The sequence below is a fragment of the Xiphophorus hellerii genome, chromosome 23, assembly GCF_003331165.1.
Source record: "Xiphophorus hellerii strain 12219 chromosome 23, Xiphophorus_hellerii-4.1, whole genome shotgun sequence".
Lineage (NCBI taxonomy): Eukaryota > Metazoa > Chordata > Actinopteri > Cyprinodontiformes > Poeciliidae > Xiphophorus > Xiphophorus hellerii.
Genome location: NC_045694.1, coordinates 30,952,974 through 30,972,820, shown reverse-complemented (window position 1 = coordinate 30,972,820; position 19,847 = coordinate 30,952,974). Strand labels below are relative to the sequence as shown.

At 42.3% G+C, this 19,847-nt stretch overlaps 2 protein-coding genes across 3 annotated transcripts; one reads left to right on the top strand and one right to left on the bottom strand.

Moving 5' to 3' along the window:
* Nucleotides 1-963: 963 nt before the first annotated feature.
* Nucleotides 964-3,410, bottom strand: ndufc1 (NADH:ubiquinone oxidoreductase subunit C1). Of its 2 annotated transcripts, none has more exons than XM_032554219.1 (4): nucleotides 3,228-3,410; nucleotides 2,335-2,438; nucleotides 1,158-1,233; nucleotides 964-1,079 (listed from the first exon to the last, which is right to left on the bottom strand). In XM_032554219.1, the coding sequence occupies exons 1-3, from the start codon at nucleotides 3,370-3,372 to the stop codon at nucleotides 1,174-1,176; spliced, it is 309 nt and encodes a 102-aa protein (XP_032410110.1). In that variant the 5' UTR covers nucleotides 3,373-3,410; the 3' UTR covers nucleotides 964-1,079; nucleotides 1,158-1,173. The 2 variants fall into 2 exon arrangements, with proteins under 2 accessions (XP_032410110.1, XP_032410111.1); XM_032554220.1 differs by having other exon boundaries at nucleotides 1,162-1,233.
* Nucleotides 3,411-6,229: 2,819 nt separating this feature from the next.
* Nucleotides 6,230-19,542, top strand: LOC116714456 (N-alpha-acetyltransferase 15, NatA auxiliary subunit-like). The gene is made up of 20 exons (XM_032555048.1): nucleotides 6,230-6,283; nucleotides 6,881-6,965; nucleotides 8,782-8,886; nucleotides 8,996-9,153; nucleotides 9,473-9,607; nucleotides 10,793-10,946; nucleotides 11,046-11,165; nucleotides 12,345-12,440; nucleotides 12,754-12,860; nucleotides 12,988-13,060; nucleotides 13,154-13,323; nucleotides 13,400-13,552; nucleotides 14,862-14,990; nucleotides 15,242-15,455; nucleotides 15,549-15,742; nucleotides 15,839-15,947; nucleotides 17,367-17,465; nucleotides 17,544-17,687; nucleotides 18,757-18,854; nucleotides 18,934-19,542. Exons 1-20 carry the CDS (start codon nucleotides 6,230-6,232, stop codon nucleotides 19,141-19,143), a joined length of 2,607 nt encoding a protein of 868 aa, XP_032410939.1. The 3' UTR covers nucleotides 19,144-19,542.
* Nucleotides 19,543-19,847: the final 305 nt, after the last annotated feature.

Below are 19,847 nucleotides of genomic sequence, written 5' to 3'. Positions count from 1 at the left end.
ATATAAGCTTTCTCCATTGTCAGGTCTCACTCCAGCCGGTTAATGTCCGTCTCCATTGATAGTGTGGCCCTCACTGTTGTGGCCCCGAGTAAGGGCAGGAGAAAAAGAAATGAAACTGGAAATAAAGAAGAAATATACTTCTGAAAAGGAATTTAACCATCCTTGTAATTTTCATGCTCTACAGAAACACGTTCTCTGAATGTTGATGACATCAAATCTCTCCACACTATAATTCTTCAAAACAAGACTGAGTAGATCTACAATCTGCTTTATGTTCTGCCTCCATACTGTCTGTTGAATCTGAAGCTGTTACCTCACACTGGCACTAATCACCCCCTATAAGTCATAGAGCCTCGATGCCTCCACACCTGTTATAGGACGCCCAAAAGCAGCATGTGGAGATCATTTATTTGTCATACTTTTAAGCTCATGTTGAAGTAGATGAAGTCAAAGCGAACACTTGAATTTTGTTTTCATTTTGGATGACAGTTTCATAAATGAAATGTTAACAATCACTGTCAAGGAAAATCAAACATTTGCAGGTTGTTCATGTTTTGTCACCATAAGAATCACAAACCACATTTTAGATCAATTTTGTGTGACAACCAACTCAAAGTCACACAACTGTAAATACAAGTGACACATGGTTTTCAGTGTTTTTCAAAATCTGAAAAGTGTGAAGTGTATTTGAATTCATCCCCACTGAGTCAATACTTTGTTGATCCACCTTTGCTCTCCACTCTCATTTCAAGTAACTGTGAGATGAATGAATGATGTCAGACAAAGTCTTCGTTCAGATAAAAGCTCCCAGCATGCATCATCACGAACATGACTGCATCCTTTAACACAGGACAGTAATAAGAGTGTAAAGTTGATGAATAGAAATACAACAGTGAATACAGGCATAATGTCCTAATGTCAGTCAAAGCTTTCTTAATTACATACGCAAAGTAATCAGGACTCCACAGTTCACACATGACATTTATTTATCTTATTTCATTGTATTTTACAGAGTTCAGGTTGGGGGGGTTACATGGAACAGAAGCAGATGTGTCCAACAGAGAGGATCCAAACGCTTCCTGTAAGAGAAGAGAAACACATCAGGATTCCTCACACTGATATAAAGTCATAAACGGCAGCATTCACACCATGCTCACCTGCCTTCTGTACAGATCACTGAAGGCCTTTTTTCACTTCATACTCGTGAACATCTGTGCTGTGCTGTTTGAAGAGCTGTGGGTGAAAGACTCAAAGTCATTCACTGAGAAACAAACACTTAACAGGTTAAATCATCTTCAGAGATTACTCCCTACATGTAACTTTTATCTTTTTTTTTTGCAGTACCAGTATATTGGAAGTAACTATTTTTAATAACACATTAACATCCAGGAAGTTGTAAGATTTGTGATGAAGTCCACTGGGGGTGCACCGATTGCAGTCTTCTGACCAATCACCACTCTTAAGACAGCCTGACCCGACGATTATAAATTTTGAAGATAAAGATTTTTTTTTTATCTGAAAAGTCTCTAAATATAGCAACAATGTTGTCAAGTTAGCAACAGTGGGGCAACTGCTGCTAACCACATAGATGCAGACATGACCTAGTGGGCGGGTCTGTCAAGGCTCCCACTTACAGTGAGAACAGAAAGTATTCAGAACTCTTTCAATTTTTCACTCTTGGTTTGGTTGAAGCCATTTGCTAAAATCAAAAAACATTATTCACATTATTTATCATGAATGTACACTCAGCATCCAATCTTGATAGAAAATAACAGAAATGTAGACATATTTGCAAATTATTTAAAAAAAAAACCTGAAATATTATATGGTCATAAGTATTAAAACACTTTGCTGTGACACTCATATTTAACTCACATGCTGTCCATTTCCTCTCACCCTCTTTGAGATGGTTCTACTCCTTCATTGGAGTCCAGCTGTGTTTAATTAAACTGATTGGACTTTATTAGGAAAGGGACACAACTGTCTATATAAGACCTCAAAGCAAATGAGAATCATGAGGTGGAAGGAAATGCCCCAGGAGCTCAGAGACAGAACTGTGGCAAGGCACAGATCTGACCAAGGTTCCAAAAGAATTTCTGCAGCAAAGGTCTGAAATTCTCTGATGGCAGAGAGAGATGAGATCAGTTTCACATCTAAGTATTGGCCAATCACGGGTCTCCTAAAATTAAAGAAATCAGAGCTGATTTATAGGTGCACCCCTACGTTTTACTACGTGTACATCACTTTATGACCTGTCTCATTCTCATCTACGGTCACCATCATGTAGCTGCCATGCTAACTTATGTCTCTTAGTGCACAAACATTGGTCCTCACCAGGCCCCAGATAAAAGCCGCTGTTCCAAACGCAAGACCCACTTGCAGCCAGTTGGGGCTGGCTGTGTCCGTCTTGGAGCTAGTGAAGGCTGATCTGGATCCGGCTGAAATACACACACACACACACACACACTGCGTTTAATGAACAATAAACACTACCATGAAACAGAAATATAGCACAAGAAAAAAGTTTTGGGGACAAGGAAAGCAAAATGTCTTCAAAATAAGTGTAAACATAGAAGCAACCTGAATGGGGGGTTGGTATGACCTTTGTTTTGACCCCCATTAAAAATACAGCATTTAAAATGTTAGTAAAAATAGACTGGACAAATGATAAATCAGAGTAGAACCAAATCACTTCTGAACAATGTAAAGGAGATCAGTGCATAGTGTAATAAAATGATCTGTTGTTGCCAGTTAATTTATTTTAATAAGATTTAAACTTAAATTGTGTATGTTTATATAGGTGCAATCAAATGTGGATGTACGTCCCATCTCTAAATCAGAATTCAACTAAAGTCCAGTTAATGAACCATAACCCAATTCATTAATAACACAATACTACATCCTGATCAGTAGATTCTGTAAGTTAGTAAATCTGTCTCTAAGCCAGCAGACATGACAGCAAATGAAATGAACGGGCAGCTGTGATAGGATTGAAACAATGGGACCGGGATTTCCATGATCTAGTGGTTAAACTAGCTGCAATAAATGCATCACGGTTACCACTAAATTCTAATCTTTGCAGTGAGAAAAGAAGTCATCCGTGAGAAAACGACGCGCTAATGCTAAGCTAAGCTAAGGTCAGGCTGGAAAACAACCTCGGTGTTTTAATTCAGAATAACCACATTAAACTTCAGTCATTCTTAAATACCACGCTGTGACTAACTCACCCCTGTTAATGAGAACAGCTCGGGATAACAAGCGGCTGAACGTCATTTTAGCCCTGACTGCTGCCTCGGTGCTGCGTTTAACACCGCCTGCCTGAGACTGGCTGTCGACTGCGATGGATTTCAAAGCCTGGAAGGCCTGACTCATAGAGCGCCGAAAACTCGAACAAGCTAGTTTTAGCTAGGTTTAATGAACATTTGAAATATCTTGGTTGGTATTGCTGACATTCAAAAAAAAAAAAAAAAAAAAGCAGGAAAATAAAATATTTACTGCGGTATCAAATATTTTACCGAGCTTGCTTTTGTTTTTTTAAAGTAACTTTCTTTCAGGTTATTTGAGAAAAACAAGGAACAGTAAACACTTGAACATATAAGAAACAATGCAAAGTGGCGACTATTGTTTTACCCTCCTAGGACTGTGCATAATTTATAATATAATTTGGCAATTTGAGCTTTTGATGGTTTCAAAACACAAAATATGACATTGCCACAAATATTTATTTGTTGAAGACAAAATGCAAAGTAAGAGAAATGTTCATTTGTCTTTCTTTTCATATTTAATATTAATAACGCAAAATCTTTGGAATCGAGAAACGAAAGACGACTTTGTAAATAACTAGAAGTGCTTTTATTACAGAAAATTTGAAAGTGTTTTATTTTGCCAGTAATTTTTGACTTCTGCTTTGAGCTGTATACGTTTAATTTTGGATTTAGCCCTTTCTGTCTAGTGCTGTTGTATAACAGATAGTTTGTTTTCTCCCAAATTTAGCTGTTAGTAAGTTACAGCAGTTACAACAGTTAGTACAACAGTTATTACAGCAGTTAGTACGGCACTTTGTTTTTCACGGAGCAAGAAACATTATTTCATACTGACAGCCTCTCCGAAGAGTCAAAAGGTGCGTTGATTGTAAAAAAAGTATTTACTTTTAATATATCTTGTCTGTCAACATGATTATTTGTCATAATCGTAAAGTAATGTAAATTGAAACATTGTAAAGTGGATTATAATGCTACGACGAATGGAATGCGCTTTTGAAGGAATTAAATGTCATAAAACCTTCAGTAAAGCTTCATCCGTGCTCGGAGCGGCACGCTATAGTTTTAAATAAAATAAAAGCAGGAATGTAATCGTGAAAGTGTAATACAGCTATTTTGACTTTACGAGGCGCTATTGTGAAGCATCAAAACAGTTCATCACTTCTTGTGATGGTTGTTATCAGAAGTGATGTATCCTTAAGTAAACCGTTATTTAATTCACGCCTTTCTCTCTGCTCCATATTTAAAACCAGTCACTCTGCATCGAAACATCTCATGTTAGTGTTTGACATCAGAGTTGGGTCGCAACTAGTTACATGAACTCAACTTGTAACTAATTTGGGAAAAAAAGGTACTTTCAGGAGTATTTTACTACGCTGAACTTTTTACTTTTACTTGAGTAATTTTATAAGTATCACTACTCTTACTTGAGTAACATTTCTGGATTCTCTACCCACTGTGAGTAACTTCACTGAATGAAGGACAGACATGTTTTAACCAAAATTCACCAGACAGATAGACACACACACACACCCACCCACCCCCACACACCCACACACACACACACACCCACACACACACACACACACACACACACACACACACACCCCACACACACACACACACCTGCAGGTTTTGTAAGAATTTCATGAGTTTTTAATGGAAAGAAACTGATTTGTATATATATATATATATATATATATATATATATATATATATATATATATATATATATATATATATATATAGCCTAATTTTATTTTATTTTACTGGTATGAATTACTGTAATTATTGTAAATCCTTAAAATTTCCATAAAATTAAACTTAATTTTATATTTTGGTCTGTCTGATTATGTAATTTTTAAATATTAAATGATTGATCATATGATCAATACTCAATATATTCAGTATGCAGTATACTTTTTTAACTCTTACCTGAGTAATTTCTTGGATGGCTACTTTTTACTTTTACTTGAGAAAAAATATGTTCAAGTAGTGCTACTCTTATTTGAATAGACTATCATTGCAAACTCAACCAAAGCACATTCCTGTTTGTAAGTACAACGTACAGGCGAAACAGCGCCACCTCAAGACGTATGGGGGAATTTTTCTGCCATAATCACACATGTTCAGTATGAGAGCAGGACTTCATGTCTTTCTTCTCAAAACTTGTAATGGTTGTACTCAAAACGTCTCCTCGCGCTCACACTAAGTCTCTGCTCGGAGCAATGAACATGTGTGCTCTTGGATTATGGCAGAAAATTCCCCCATATATTTATGCCCTGCAGAATTTGTTAAGGCTCAGACTTTTGAAGTCATTCCTGTGCGTCCACGGACCGTTGCTACTATTGAATGCTAGCCGGTCGTTTGACAGTGGGTGCGCACTATTTAACAGTCGGCGTGAAGAGAGGCGCGCCGGGCAGGTGGAGCTTGCACTGAATTTCAGCCACACTATCAACACAGACAGACTAATACGAAGCACACTCTGCTAACAACGACGACCGCACAAACCACACTGTTGATGTGAACAAAATGGGATTGTGTCGATGCCAAAAAGAAACGACTGTTTTAAATGCAATAAATAATTCCGATAATTCTGCAGATAAATTCCAGACTTTATAAATATATATGTATAATCTGTTGCTAATATATTTATATAATTTATTTTATTATTATTATTTTTTATTTTATTTTATTTTTTTTTGCCGAACATATAATGTAGAAACTCTTAGTTTCGCCGCTCATCATTTCTTACATTCAGGCCTCCCACCGGCTAGCTTGTAAGGAATGAACTCAGGAATTCAACATGACCCGGAGGAGAAGTGTAGCGGCCATTTTGCTCGGAAGGGGGGCCTCGGTTTAAACACGTGAGAAAGAGGAGCCTGAAGGTCCAGATAAAGTCCAGTATCTCTGTTTCTAAAGGAGTTTCGTTCATGTGCAAACCAACAGTGGAGTAGGAAACCACCGCCATGCCCTCAGTGACTCTGCCGCAGAAGGAGAATGCTCTCTTCAAAAGGATTTTGGTAAGCACTTGGCGTTAGCTTATTGCAGTGCTAAGCAGTGGCCCGTTGTAGCACATATAAAGCAGGTTGCTAACTCATCAGGAGCCTAGCAATTATGAAGTCTGTGTTGTTAACCATCAGCTGTGATAGAGCAGGAGAGAAACAGCACCGCTGGATGGTTATTGTGGGATGCTGCAGATGTCTTTTGACCTGTCAATAGACCGAAGTGTATCAATGAATAGTTGACACATGACAGCCATGCCCAAGTTGAAGAGGAAAGCTGCGGCAGTTTGTCCGCCTAAAGTTGGATTGTTGACTCGTGAGTGACGCTGAAGAGCAGCGGGGTGTTGTGGTTCTGTTTAGCACTGTTGTCACAGAGAAGTGAAGTCAGTTAAGTTAAACTCCAACTTGATACACTTCCCCTAACCAATAGTAAGAAACAGTTTAGAGTTTAATTAAAACTCGACAGCAGAGCTGGACCGTTGCTCCAGATGTGCTGACATCTCTGTCCCATCAGGATGAGGACTGTTCCCTGTCAGCAACAGCTGGAGGAAAACTCCTGGAACGGTTTAGCTCATGGCGGCATGGTGCGATTCTTTTCTCTCTCTCTCCTTCCAGAGGTGTTACGAACACAAACAGTACAGAAACGGGCTGAAGTTCTGCAAACAGATCCTGAGCAACCCCAAATTTGCAGAGCATGGAGGTAAGAGACACCCTCTTCTTTCTTTTCCCTTTAACTCTGAGATTGTCTAGAAGTTTTTAACAGTTGCAAAGTCATGTTCCATGACAGGTGTCGCACACTAAAAGACAAAACAAACTTTGTTGTTCTTCCGTCAGCCCTCCTGTTATCTACTGAAAGTTTCTTTCTCTCCGGCAGCCAAAATAAACCACAGACGGATCCTGGAGAATCCAGCTTCTTTTTAAAAGCCTTTGATAGTTTACGCCTTTGTGTCTGTCTGTCTGTGGTTTTTTAATAACTATGAGACTCGGTTGTACAGTGGCACTGTTGGTAGAAATGTTGTCTTTCAGAAAGAAGATCCAGCCTGGGTCTTCTTTCTGAACGACCCAGGCTGAAGGGACAGATGTCCTTGCTGTGATTTGCTATCAGTGTAAAACACTTCCTACTCTGATCACATCCAGCTACAGAATGAGGGACACGTTAAGGGAACAGAAAGCTAAAATAATGTGTGGAATAGCTTGAAGTCAGGGCGTTATCCACACATACAGCGTCTCTCCAGAAGGTAACCTGCTGTGTGTTCATGCCTGACATGAGAGCTACAGTAGTAGGATAAGATTGATGGCCGATCTCATCTGCCTCCAAAGGTCTGAAAATCAGCAGCTCTGCTGTTAGAGGCTGACACAGACCTGCCCATCAGGTCATGCTAACAATAGTCACCCACTGTTAACTTAGCACCTTTGTCACTATACACATTGAAAGTGTGTTGTGACCTCTTAACACCTGACGGTGTTGTTTATAAAAAAACAAAATCAGCTAGAAAACTGTAATCAGTGCACCCCTACTAAGATAAATATTAAACTTAAATAAGGTAAAATCAGCTTATTTCTAGCCTGGTTAAAACCTTGTTCTACACTTTGCTTCGTTTAGAGGGTCGGGGTCCTTGACTGTTGCGCACTGTTTGCTTCTTGGAGATGTGAACTGTGTTGAAGATTTAAATTTTTCCCAGTTGCTAACATTTGGCTGTGACGTATGTAATGTGCCAGTTTGACACTCTGAAGCTTACTGGAAATTCCCCGTGTTGTAAACAACCATTCTCCACTGAAGAGAGAAGAGCTGATCTGAACTTGTCAGCTCTTAACGTTAATCTGATATTTGGAAGCTTGACCAACATGGACTGAACGGCTTCCTTCACTTCCTCTGCTGCCAGAAAATCAACAACATCGCTCACTTCTCCTTCTGTTCACTGATTGGCCCGTAAGAACTCTACCGTAGGAATATAAGTAAATGGAAGAAATCCCAGACAGATTACTGAAGGGAGATGAGAAGCTAACGGAATTGGGCAAGAAGCTTATTATGCAGACTAGCTTATTTCATGACTTCCCTTCTTTTTATTTACATAGAGGCTAATGGATGTTTGGACCACTGACCGCAGCAGACCTGTGAACTGCTGCCGTCATGGTAACAGACCACCAGAGCAGTCAGTTCATTTTAGTCTGTTCAGATATTCAGAGTTCAGTTTAAAGTTCAGCTGTGTCTTCTGTCGCTGTTGCTTCATGATGTCGTTTTACGGGCATACCACAAACACGTGAATACGTGAATTAGTACTTGGCTATGAAAGCATGGCTGGACTCCACCAAATCAAATCTTACTTCACCATGTGTAGTGTTACTGAGGGCCTATGGACCAATTCATCTAGCTGTTGTCATGGTAATATCAGCTGTAGTCTGCTTGTTAATTAAACTGTAATTAACAGATTGAATCGTGCTTCAATAAGAATGTTTGGGCCGTTTCTCTCTAACTCTGTGATATGAACGCTGCGCTGGTTGACTCTGGGCTGCAGAGACGCTGGCCATGAAGGGGTTAACCCTCAACTGCCTGGGCAAGAAGGAGGACGCCTACGAGCTGGTGAGACGGGGCCTACGCAACGACCTGAAGAGCCATGTCTGTATCCTTCACCCTGCTGCCCCCCAGGGCGCCTGTTCTCCTCTGACTGACTAACCCTCACCAGGGCTCGGTTCTGATCGGTGCTGTTCCTGAACTCAGACTCCTTCCAGGCTGGCATGTCTACGGCCTGCTGCAGCGCTCTGATAAGAAATATGACGAGGCCATCAAGTGTTACCGCAACGCTCTGAAGTGGGACAAGGACAACCTGCAGATCCTCAGAGACCTGTCCCTGCTGCAGATCCAGATGAGGGACCTGGAGGGCTACAGGGTGAGAGACACGCACACACACACACACACACACACACACACACTGCTCAGAGTCTCATACCTGCAGGTACAAGGAGCTGATGGGTTCATTAGAGAAGCTCAGCGGTGGACAGTGTCTAATCTACTTCAAACTGATTGTTAAATATTTAAAGTCAGCCAATGACAGAGCTCTCCAGTCAGACAGTTCAGGTCAAACAATCAGCTGCAGGATGGTAGTATGGAGAGACTACAAACAGAACTCCAGGACCCAGCAGTGAGGGTGGCCTGGTTGGTCAGCCCAGCAGGAGCATGATGTGGTGACCCCCTGCGTCTGTCTGTAGGAGACCCGCTACCAGCTGCTGCAGCTGCGTCCTGGCCAGCGGGCCTCATGGATTGGCTATGCTGTCGCTTATCACCTCTTGGAAGACTTTGAGATGGCGGCTAAGATCGTGGAGGAGTTCCGGAAAACCCAGCAGGTACGCTAGGGCTGAATGAGCTGCTGGACAGCTGAAGTAAAAATCATGATGATGACTGACTTCAGAGCAGATGGAGGATTTACTTTGAGCTGCTGTTAGCTCCTGTATGGAGGAGAGATGACTCCTTTCCTCCATACTTGTGTTATGGGGGAGAGGACTGGTTATGTTACTGGGCCAAGTTTAGTATTATTTTACTCATTGAGTATTCTGTCCATTGTTCTGATGATTAATCCGATTTAAAATATTGTCACATTGTGCAGTTCTTTTTATTAAACCACTTATACCTATTTTGTACAACATCAAATATATAATTCCTGTTTTTAATTTAAGAAAACAAACATTTTATTGCCCAAAAGTTAATAACATGATTCCTTTAATGAACACTGGATCATATGCAGCAGAAAGAACTGTATTGATGTTCAGTCCTCTCCACTGGACTGAACATCAATACAACAGCTGATCTGGTGATTATGCATTCATTGATTAATAATTGGATAACATAAGGTGATTAATTGAAGATTTTTCTTCAAAATCTGAAACAGGTGAAGTTAAAACTGCCACTTGGGGAGTTCTGAATAGAACATATTTACAGACAAAGAATGTTTTATTATATTAAATGAAACGTATATATTTGTCGTAGATTTTGGATTCACATATTGTTCTTTCTGCAAACAGCCTTTCTTTAGTCTGTGTGCTCCAGTTAACGATTATTTGATTACTTAATTAGTTTACTATTATTTCAATAATTGTTTCATCCCTAAAGTTTAGTTCTGAAAGGTTGACTGAACAGTCACTTTACTTGGACTTATATATTTCCACGTGGTTTACCAGTGTTTCTGGGTCTAGTTCATCTGGAACCCTATTTGTAAGGTCAGACACTGATGTGGGGCGAGAAGCATCTGGCTCAACTCCAAATCGTCTCTGGGGTGTTCTGATGGATTGACAGGTTGAATCATTGCTGCTCAAAGCTGTCCTGTATCTTTACCTGCTGCTTCAGTTTGGTGGCTGGAACCACATTTGTTGTGCGGCTGCAGTTACCAGGCAGACATGTTGTCAGAAAGCTGCTGTGGCAATGATCCCAGTCAGTGTTATCACTATCATAACCAGCGATCAGGAGGTTCAATACAGGCTGAAATGGTTCCCCTGTGTGTGTGGGCGTGTGTGTGTGTGTGTTTTGGTGTCCAGACGTCTCCAGACAAGGTGGACTATGAGTACAGTGAGCTGCTGCTGTATCAGAACCAGATCCTGAGGGAGGCTGGCCTGCACAAAGAGGCACTGGAGCACCTGAACAGCTATGAGAAGCAGATGTGTGACAAGCTGGCTGTGGAGGAGACCAGAGGTGAGCACGCTGTCTCTGCAGGCTGCAGTGGAGCCCATCTGAAGGCTGCTGAGGCTCTTAATGCACAGCTGTGCAACGTGAACATGTGTGTGTTTGTAGGAGAGCTGCTGTTGAAGCTGGAGAGGCCAGAGGAAGCTTCAGAGATCTACACAAGACTTCTGGAGAGGAACCCAGAGAACTGGGCCTACTACAAGGGCCTGGAGAACGCCTTAAAACCAGGTGCACACAGCATATAGCAAGAATTCATTCCCATTAGAATGAAAAGTCTCTCTGCATGGATAATTGTATACTGTGGGGCACCAATGAATCGGCTGTGATTTCCTTCATTCTGGTGATTGGCCAATACTTGCATGTAAAACTGATCTTATCTTCCTCCACCAAGGTCTGAAAGTCAGCCACTGTCCTCTTTTGCTCTGCAGTTAGAGAGGATGACATACAGGCCACCAGGTCACGTCTGCAATCAAGCTGAAAATGGTCCTAGTCCAATCATGAGCCAATTACTTCAGACTTCTCTACTCTTTACAGATCTTTTATTTTGAATCCTAAATCTCTGTCTTGGGATTCTGTTCACATCATATCTCACATCCCTCTAGCTGCTCTAACACCCATATTTCCACTGGGTCAGTCGGCATCACCATGCCAACATTGTTTACGTTACCAAAGCCGCTGCTGGCTAGCAGAGGCAGAGAACTAGTTAGCCTGGATGTTAGCATGTCATAAAAGCAACCTTCTGCGTATGACATTCTGTTTGTGCCACCTACCTGAGACTGATGTGAGCGGATATAACTTTGTGAACAAACATTAATGTGTGTGTTATGCGTTTACAATTCACACACGTTTAGCTTGGTGTCATCACCAGCCAATCATCATTATCATCTGAATGCTGGTTGTGACTTTTCAATCACAACCAATAAATCAAAACACTGCATCACATAACAAACAAACAGCAGGATTTAGGAAAACAAGAATGGTAACTACTGTAAATAGTTTAATGTTGTACCATCAGAATATTTACTTAAGCAGACAAACTTACTCATTGTCCATTTTAGATAATATCTCTTTTCATTGATTTTACTTTTAAGTGTGACTAGTATTGCATAGCTTACCCACTGGCAGATAACTAAGTTAGGATTTAAGTGAAGTGAAAAAAACTACAGGCCTTTAGTAGGTTTTCTCAAGCTAACCATAGAAACTGTATTGTATTCCAATGTATTGTATTCCATATATTACAGTCTGGTGTTTCCTCACAATTCAGGATAGATTCAGGATAAATCCTCTTAGTGTGTTTCTCGCATGAAAACGACGTTCTGTGCAGTGTTAGAAGCACTAACAAAAACAACTCTAAAGATCAAACGGCGTTAACATGTTAGCATTAAGTGTCTGTGTGTGTGTCTTCAGGCAGTGTAGAAGAGCACCAGAAGATCTATGAGGAGTCCTGGACGAAGTTTCCCAGGGGTCTGGTTCCTCGAAGGCTGCCTCTTAACTTCCTCACAGGTAAACGCATGTAGCCTGCTGCTACATCCATTAGCACTCTTAGCTCAGCCTTTGGGTGGTACTGATATCAGCGTGGCTGCAGCAGCTCCCCCTGTTGGCAACATCAACATTAGCAATACATTAGTAGTGTACTCAGGTGGGGTACAGCAGGAGACGGATCAGGTGGTTAAGTTGAACCAAACATCCTGGCTCCAGGTTCAGTGTCATCCTCTCCTCTGGGAATCAGAGAGGGTGTGATATTCTGGGCTGATGACTCCGTATTGCCATTCCAGCATCACATTCCTGTCTCCTTTCTGTTTGTTGTGCCGGTCAGGGGAGAAGTTCCGGGAATGTCTGGACATCTACCTGAGGATGAACTTCACTAAAGGCTGCCCTCCTGTCTTCACCACACTCGAATCCTTGTACACAGACAGAGAAAAGGTTAGTAGAACTGTTCTGCTGGAAAGTTTCTGGCTGAGTATGAATGTATTAACGTATTTTGTTCATTTTTCCATTTTAGGTAGAGCTAACTTATTGTGTTTTTTTTTTATGTTTTTGGGGCATGCAGGTTACGATAATAGAAGAATTAGTACTTGGCTATGAAAGCTGTTTAAAAAGCAGTCGAATGTTTAGTGAAGATGGTAAGTGTTTAGATGTCCTAATGCATCACTCTGATTGGTTTCATTCTAGCTGTCTCTAAATGCAGGAGTTGTGTGTGTTACGGGTGTGTGCAGATGATGGGAAGGAGGAGCCTCCGACCACCCTCCTCTGGGTGCAGTACTTCCTGGCCCAGCACTTTGACTTCATCGACAAGGCCAGCCAGGCGCTGGAGTACATCAACGCTGCCATCGACAGCACACCCACACTGATCGAGCTCTTCCTGGTCAAGGCCAAGATCTACAAGGTATGACGGCGCACTCAGAGTGACACGCGGCACCGAGACGACACAACTTCCTCTAACTGTCCGGCCTGATCTGCAGCATGCAGGCAACATCAAGGAGGCGGCTCGATGGATGGACGAGGCCCAGGCGCTGGACACTGCCGACCGATTCATCAACTCCAAGTGTGCCAAGTACATGCTGAAGGCCGGCCTCATAAAGGAGGCAGAGGAGATGTGCTCCAAGTTTACAAGGGTACACTTACACTGGTCACTGTTTTCCTAAAGGTGGTTAGGCTGGAAGAATAGCCTGTCTCAAGGGATTTAGGAACCAAAACATCCTGACTGCAGAGTGTCCACGCATCCTAAAAAGCTTTAGGTTCATGTATCTAAAATCAAGGCCTTAAAATGTCTTGAATCCATGAAAAAGATGTAGGTTGGCCTTAAATACATTAATTTTAAATTTTGTCATTCCAGATCTATTTAATCTCATATAGTGTATGGGGGTTTTGTTTTCTTTCAGGCAAAAGTTTAAGTCATCGTAAACATGATTGTTGCGTTCTGTGACTCAAGGCGGTTCCCTTAATATACCCTCCTGGCTGGCTAGCTAGCTTTGTTCCATCCGTCATGCAAATGTATCTCCAGTTGGATGTATGACTTTGGTTTTTGCCACTGGCTGACTTCTGTTTCAAACTCATATGATGCTAAGAGCTTTCTGTGCAAAAAAACAACTTTTAGGCTTTGCACTGTGGGGGTTGAAGGTGCAGAGAGCCACATGCAGTGTGAGACACAAACCTGCTGCCAAGAGGGTGTGAATGTTGAAGTGGGCATATCAAGCAAAATTCACTCTTTAAAATACAGTGGTAACACCACTGTGATGAATTAATTTGAATACATATTTTGTCTTTTATTTATTATGTCTTTATTCTCCTGCTCTGGAGTAATGAAACGTGTTTGAACTCTTTTTTTTCCCCATTCACTTTGTATTTTTATTGTCTAAAAGGTTTAAAATGTATAAATGTAAAGTTTTTCTATACCACATGGCTAATTAGCATATCAGAACAATCACACATTTCCACTGGTTTTCCTCAAACTTGCAGGTCATAATTGTTACTAATAATATACATGCAGCACAAAACTCCTCAGCAGTCTGTCTCTCTGTTCAGCATTCTATCCACACAGACAGATTTTTAAAAGGAGCAGCAGAAGCAAATGAGGTGCATCAGCAGAGCTGTTCAGTTGTTTCTGCTGCCTGCATATTGAGCTGTTAGTCTGTCATGAGACTGTCATAGAGCAACACACTTCAGTCAGAGGCTTCTTCAGATTTGTAGCAAGACTGACTGCTACTGGAAATCTTCCTGTCCATGCTGACACCATCAAAATGACTCTGAAAATGTATTATCTCTCTGGGATAAAGTAATTGTGAGTTGAATTGAATCGACTCACAGGCCCTTAAAGTTGACTTGTAAGCTGTTTCTGGTGCAGAGTGTTATTCTGGCCTCAGGGCTGATGCACTTCTAACAGGCTTCATTCACCTCCTGTGTTTGTGACTCTTGTGTCTCCAGGAGGGGACATCTGCAGTGGAGAACCTGAATGAGATGCAGTGCATGTGGTTCCAGACAGAATGCGCTTTGGCCTACAAGGCCATGAACAAGTTTGGTGAGGCCCTGAAGAAGTGCCATGAGATCGAGAGGGTACGTTGGTTATTCACTCTGTCATCGCAGGCGTCCATTATTGTGAAGAAGTCTAAAACCACCAATCATGTTTCATTTTTGCTCGGTTGCTGTTCCTGTTATTCTTGAAGTCAGAATCGCTTCTTTTTCCGGATTGAACAGTTACTTGTTCTACATCTATTAACGTGTTAATCTGCTGCATTGTTCAGGTTTCTCAGCGTATCAGCTGGATTCATGGAACTCTGAATCTGTCCTCTCCTTGTGTCTCTCAGCATTTTGTGGAGATCACAGACGACCAGTTTGATTTCCACACCTACTGCATGAGGAAGATGACGCTGCGCTCCTATGTGGACCTGCTGAAGCTGGAGGACGTCCTGCGACAGCATCCCTTCTACTACAAAGCCGCTCGCACCGCCATCCAGATCTACCTGGACCTACATGACAAGCCACTGACCGATGACAACAAAGAGAGACAGGCGGACGCAGGTCTGACGCGGTGTCTGCTCTGGCTTTAGTAGAGAGCTACATAGTGGGTGTGGAAAAAACACATGAACAAATAAAACTTTTCTTTTTATGCAGAAAACCTAACAGACAAGGAGCTGAAGAAGCTGCGGAACAAACAACGAAGAGCGCAGAAGAAGGCTCAGTTAGAGGAGGAGAAGAAGAATGCAGAGAAGGAAAAGCAGCTGAAGAACCAGAAGAAGAAAAAGGAGGATGATGATGAGGAAATTGGAGGGCCCAAGGAGGAGCTAATACCAGATAAGTTAGCTAAGGTGGGTTCAGGGGTTCTTGTGTTCTGTCAGCTTGAACGAACGTTTTTGGAGTTTAAAAATAAATAATAAAAACTCGTTCTGATTGTGTGTTCCCAGCCGGAGAACCCCTTAGAGGAGGCAGTCAAGTTCCTCATCCCTCTGAAGAACCTGGTGCGCAACAAGATTGAGACTCACCTGTTGGCCTTTGAGATCTACTTCAGGAAAGGTTGGCAGCTCAGAGGAAGGATGGGATTGGTCAGCCACATCTGCTGCCTCATGGCAACTTCAGATTAGCAGTCAGAAATTTCTGTTTAAATATGTCTGACTGTTGTGATTAATTCAGCCTTTAAGCCTTTCTAAGTCTGTTCTGTAATAACTATATAATAGATAGACTGACTCTTTACTGACCTATACCTGCTGACTGTAACTTAGATGACCAATCCCCAGGATTTGTAAAAATCTCTCCTGCTGATACAGTTTTCAACTGATTCCAGATTCTCTTTAGGGAAATCTCTGAGGTTCTACCGCAGCGGTCCCCAACCTTTTTAGTCGCGCTGACCGGTCAGCCCTTCGCAATTTTGCTGGGGGGGGGGGCGTGCAGTACTCCGATGTTGTTTTGTTACTCATTTTGCTGCAAGTTGGCTCAATTTTGACGCGCAAGACGTAACCCGTAAAATCCGGTTTAGGATTTTCAAAATAAAAGATCCCGAAGTAGTTCATTATTTCTTGCACGGCCCGGTACCAATTGGTCTACAGCAGGGGTGGGCAACTCCAGGCCTCGAGGGCCGGTCTCCTGCAACTTTTAGGTGCATCTCTACTTCAACACACCTGAGTCAAATAATGAGGTCCTTAGCAGGACTCTGGGGAACTTGACTGCACTTAGGAGGTGATTCAGCTATTGGATTCAAGTGTGTTGGACCAGGGAGACATCTAAGAGTTGCAGGACACCGGCCCTCGAGGACCAGGATTGCCCACCCCTGGTCTACAGGATATATTCTCATGTGATCAGTTGTTTATTAGCTATATTGGAAGCAGAGGCGACATCACATGGTGAAAGTTTGTGCCAACATGTCTGAGAACAGAGAGTGGTTCTGATCGCCCGCTGGTTTCACGGTGCATTGCCACTCTATCTGTAACCTGGTTTATCCACATGTGAAAGTGTTGCACTAGAAAAGGTTGATGGAAACTGCCGAATTCAAATAACTTTCTCAATTTTGCAACATTTTTACGCTCACATGAATGTAAAAAGGTTTTTGGCTTTTCTGAAGTAGAGTTAATGCACTAAAGTGTAGATGGAGACACTTTTACAGAATAAGTTCCAATGTAGCAAATTTTCTCATCCACTGCTGGGTCTGTGAAATCTATCCCGTTCAGAGGGAAAGACTTCTTCTGACATGTGAGGTCCATTCTAGTTTACAACCTCAACTTCCTGTTTATTACAGCCATACATGTCATCAACATCTGACATAGCCTGGTTGATTTGCTCCAAACCAGTAGATAGAAACACACTGAACTTAAAGGTTTGTCTAAATAATGAGCACCATAATTAGATGGAAACTCAGCAACTGATCCAGCCTGTTTTTGTAGAGAAAACAAAGGTCTTTTTCCTCCACTATAACTTGTCTGTCCATTCTTTACCTCCCAGAGAAGTACCTTCTGATGTTGCAGTCGATAAAGAGAGCGGTGGCCATAGAACCCTCCAACCCATGGCTGCACCAGTGTTTAGTACGCTTCTTCAAGAAGGGTGAGAAAGTGACCGCTGGCTGTGTTCAGCTCTCGGTCCTTCCAGAGGTGACTAAAGCTGAGTGTTTGCTGCCTGCAGTGAGTGAGAGTGCAGACCTGGCCGAGGCGGTGAGGACCGTGCTGAAGCAGGAGATCTCCAGGCTGTTTGGAGACAGCAACCCTCAGAGCTTCAACAAGAACTACCTGAGCCAACACTCCAGCTGCATCCCCCACCGGCTGGCTGGTAGGTTCACCTCAGAGGGAGGAGCTACAGGCTGCACCGTGTTCCTGGCTCTGCTCTAGTTACTGATTTAAACATGTGGAGCTCAAGAAAACATTGGGACTGTACAAAATCAAAACTGCTAAAATGAGTAAAAACCTGGGAAGCTAAAGGCTAACTTGGAAATGCAGAGGCCAAGCTGTATGGTGCTGAGAACAGTAGACAGACTTAATAAAGAGCTGTACAAGAAAGCAACAGTTTCTGCTTTCTTGTATGTAGCCTGTCTTTGCATATTGTAAAAAATATTTTACTGGTGGTGGGACTCAATTAAAAGTTTGTTGAAGGGGCTGTAATTAACTAATTACTATTGCATTTTAATCAAACCATATATTGACAAAATAAGCAACATTTTCAATTCAAAACCCGTTTTTTGCCGGTTAAATTATTGAATAAATACAAATAAGAGCTCTACAAGAAGGATATTATACTTTTTCATATGTTATTCAGTTTGTCCACCATCAGTTTAGATAGACAGATTGTTATTCAATCCATTCATCTTTCCAGAGTTTCAGGAACTCCTGATCATTCATGGAACTTCTGTAGAAATGTGACTGTCGAAGCTGACATTAGCGTTAGCATCTGTGCTGCAGCTACATGGTTAACATTGAGATGCTATTTTAGGCTTGAATAGCTTTGCTGACAGGCTAACTCCTTTTAGCTCAACCTGAACACAACAATAGTCTTTTCCAGCGTCCAATCAGGTCGTTTTTAGAGGCAAAAAAACCAAGATCTAAAGTATGATGACAGAGTGGGTAGGACTGTGAAGTCTTTGAGTAAACCCAAATTAGTTTAACACTGAATGTTAAAATCTCCTCTATATATTCTTTTTAATTAGAGAGTTTGTTTTTTTTTCATCTATTTTTGTTCATGTGTTCCTGTGCTTCAGTCTTCCCTGGGGAAGATAAACCTGATTTGGCCGATTTAAATAAGAAGCATGTATCTGTGATTTAACTGAATCCATTCTGGACTCTCTGTTCTATGCAACGTTTGCACCAGAAGCACCTCTCAGGCCCGTGTCTCCTTGTGTCTGCAGCTGCTAAGATGATGGTCTACCTGGAGCCTTCCTCTGATAAAATGGCCTGTGAGATCGCGACAGCTCTGGCCGAGCCTCTGTCTGGAAGAAGCATCCAGGTGAGTCGTTTGACCACTGGGAGGGGGTGGGGCCACAGTGAGCGCCATGGTAACTGAAGCGGCGTGTGTTTGTCCCCAGATCTGCTCCGAGGTGCTGGAGGCTCTGAGGAGCGGCCAGCTGGGCGAGGCTCAGCAGAAAGCAGCCGAGTCTTACCGTGCCACCTGCAACAAGATCTACCCTTACTCCCTGGCCTTCATGCCCCCCGGTTACCAAGACAACAGCACCACAATCAGCGCCAACGGCGACCTGTCAGCAGGAGAGCAGGATGACCTCGCACATGAAATGTGAGGAGGGGGGAAGAATGGGGGGGGTCAGAGGGGGAGACTTAGTTCACCACCACAGCCCCGCCTCACCCCCACACATTGCACTGATCTGCTGGACTGAGCGCCCCAGGATGGACGGCAAAGGGAACAGAACCATCAGACTTTTTTTAAACAACACAAAAGGCTCTGCCCAGTTCATGACATCAGAAAAGAACTGATATATTTACACTGGGAGGCAAAGGATTGTGGGAAGTGTGGTCATTGGCTGGCCGGAGCGGCCTGGTGAACACAGTCTAGGTTTTCTAGAACGCCTGTGTTTTCATGCCAAGTCCTTCTTTTAGGTGCATCTGCTTCTCACGTTTTTAAAAGTAATTTATATATTACAAACTGACAGAGGAATTAATAAAACTGTTTGCAAAACCTGTGCGACAGGTGTGTGTGTGTGTATGTGTGTGGTGGGAGGTTAGGGGGAGTAATCTGGCTGACCATGCTCTGCTGCAGGAACAGGAAGCAGTAAGACCAAACGGTCAGTCACGTTGTTGGACAGAATGTTCACTTCCTGTTCCCTCAGCTGCTGCTTCTCGCTGCCTGTGGCCATTTCTAAGCAAAGTGGTGATGAATTTGTGAGCACTGAAACTGAATAGAACAGCACCACTAGTGGTGGGAGTATGTTAGAGCATCTCTGTTGCATTAGTTTTTGGGTTGAGGTTTTTCATGTTTGCACAGTTA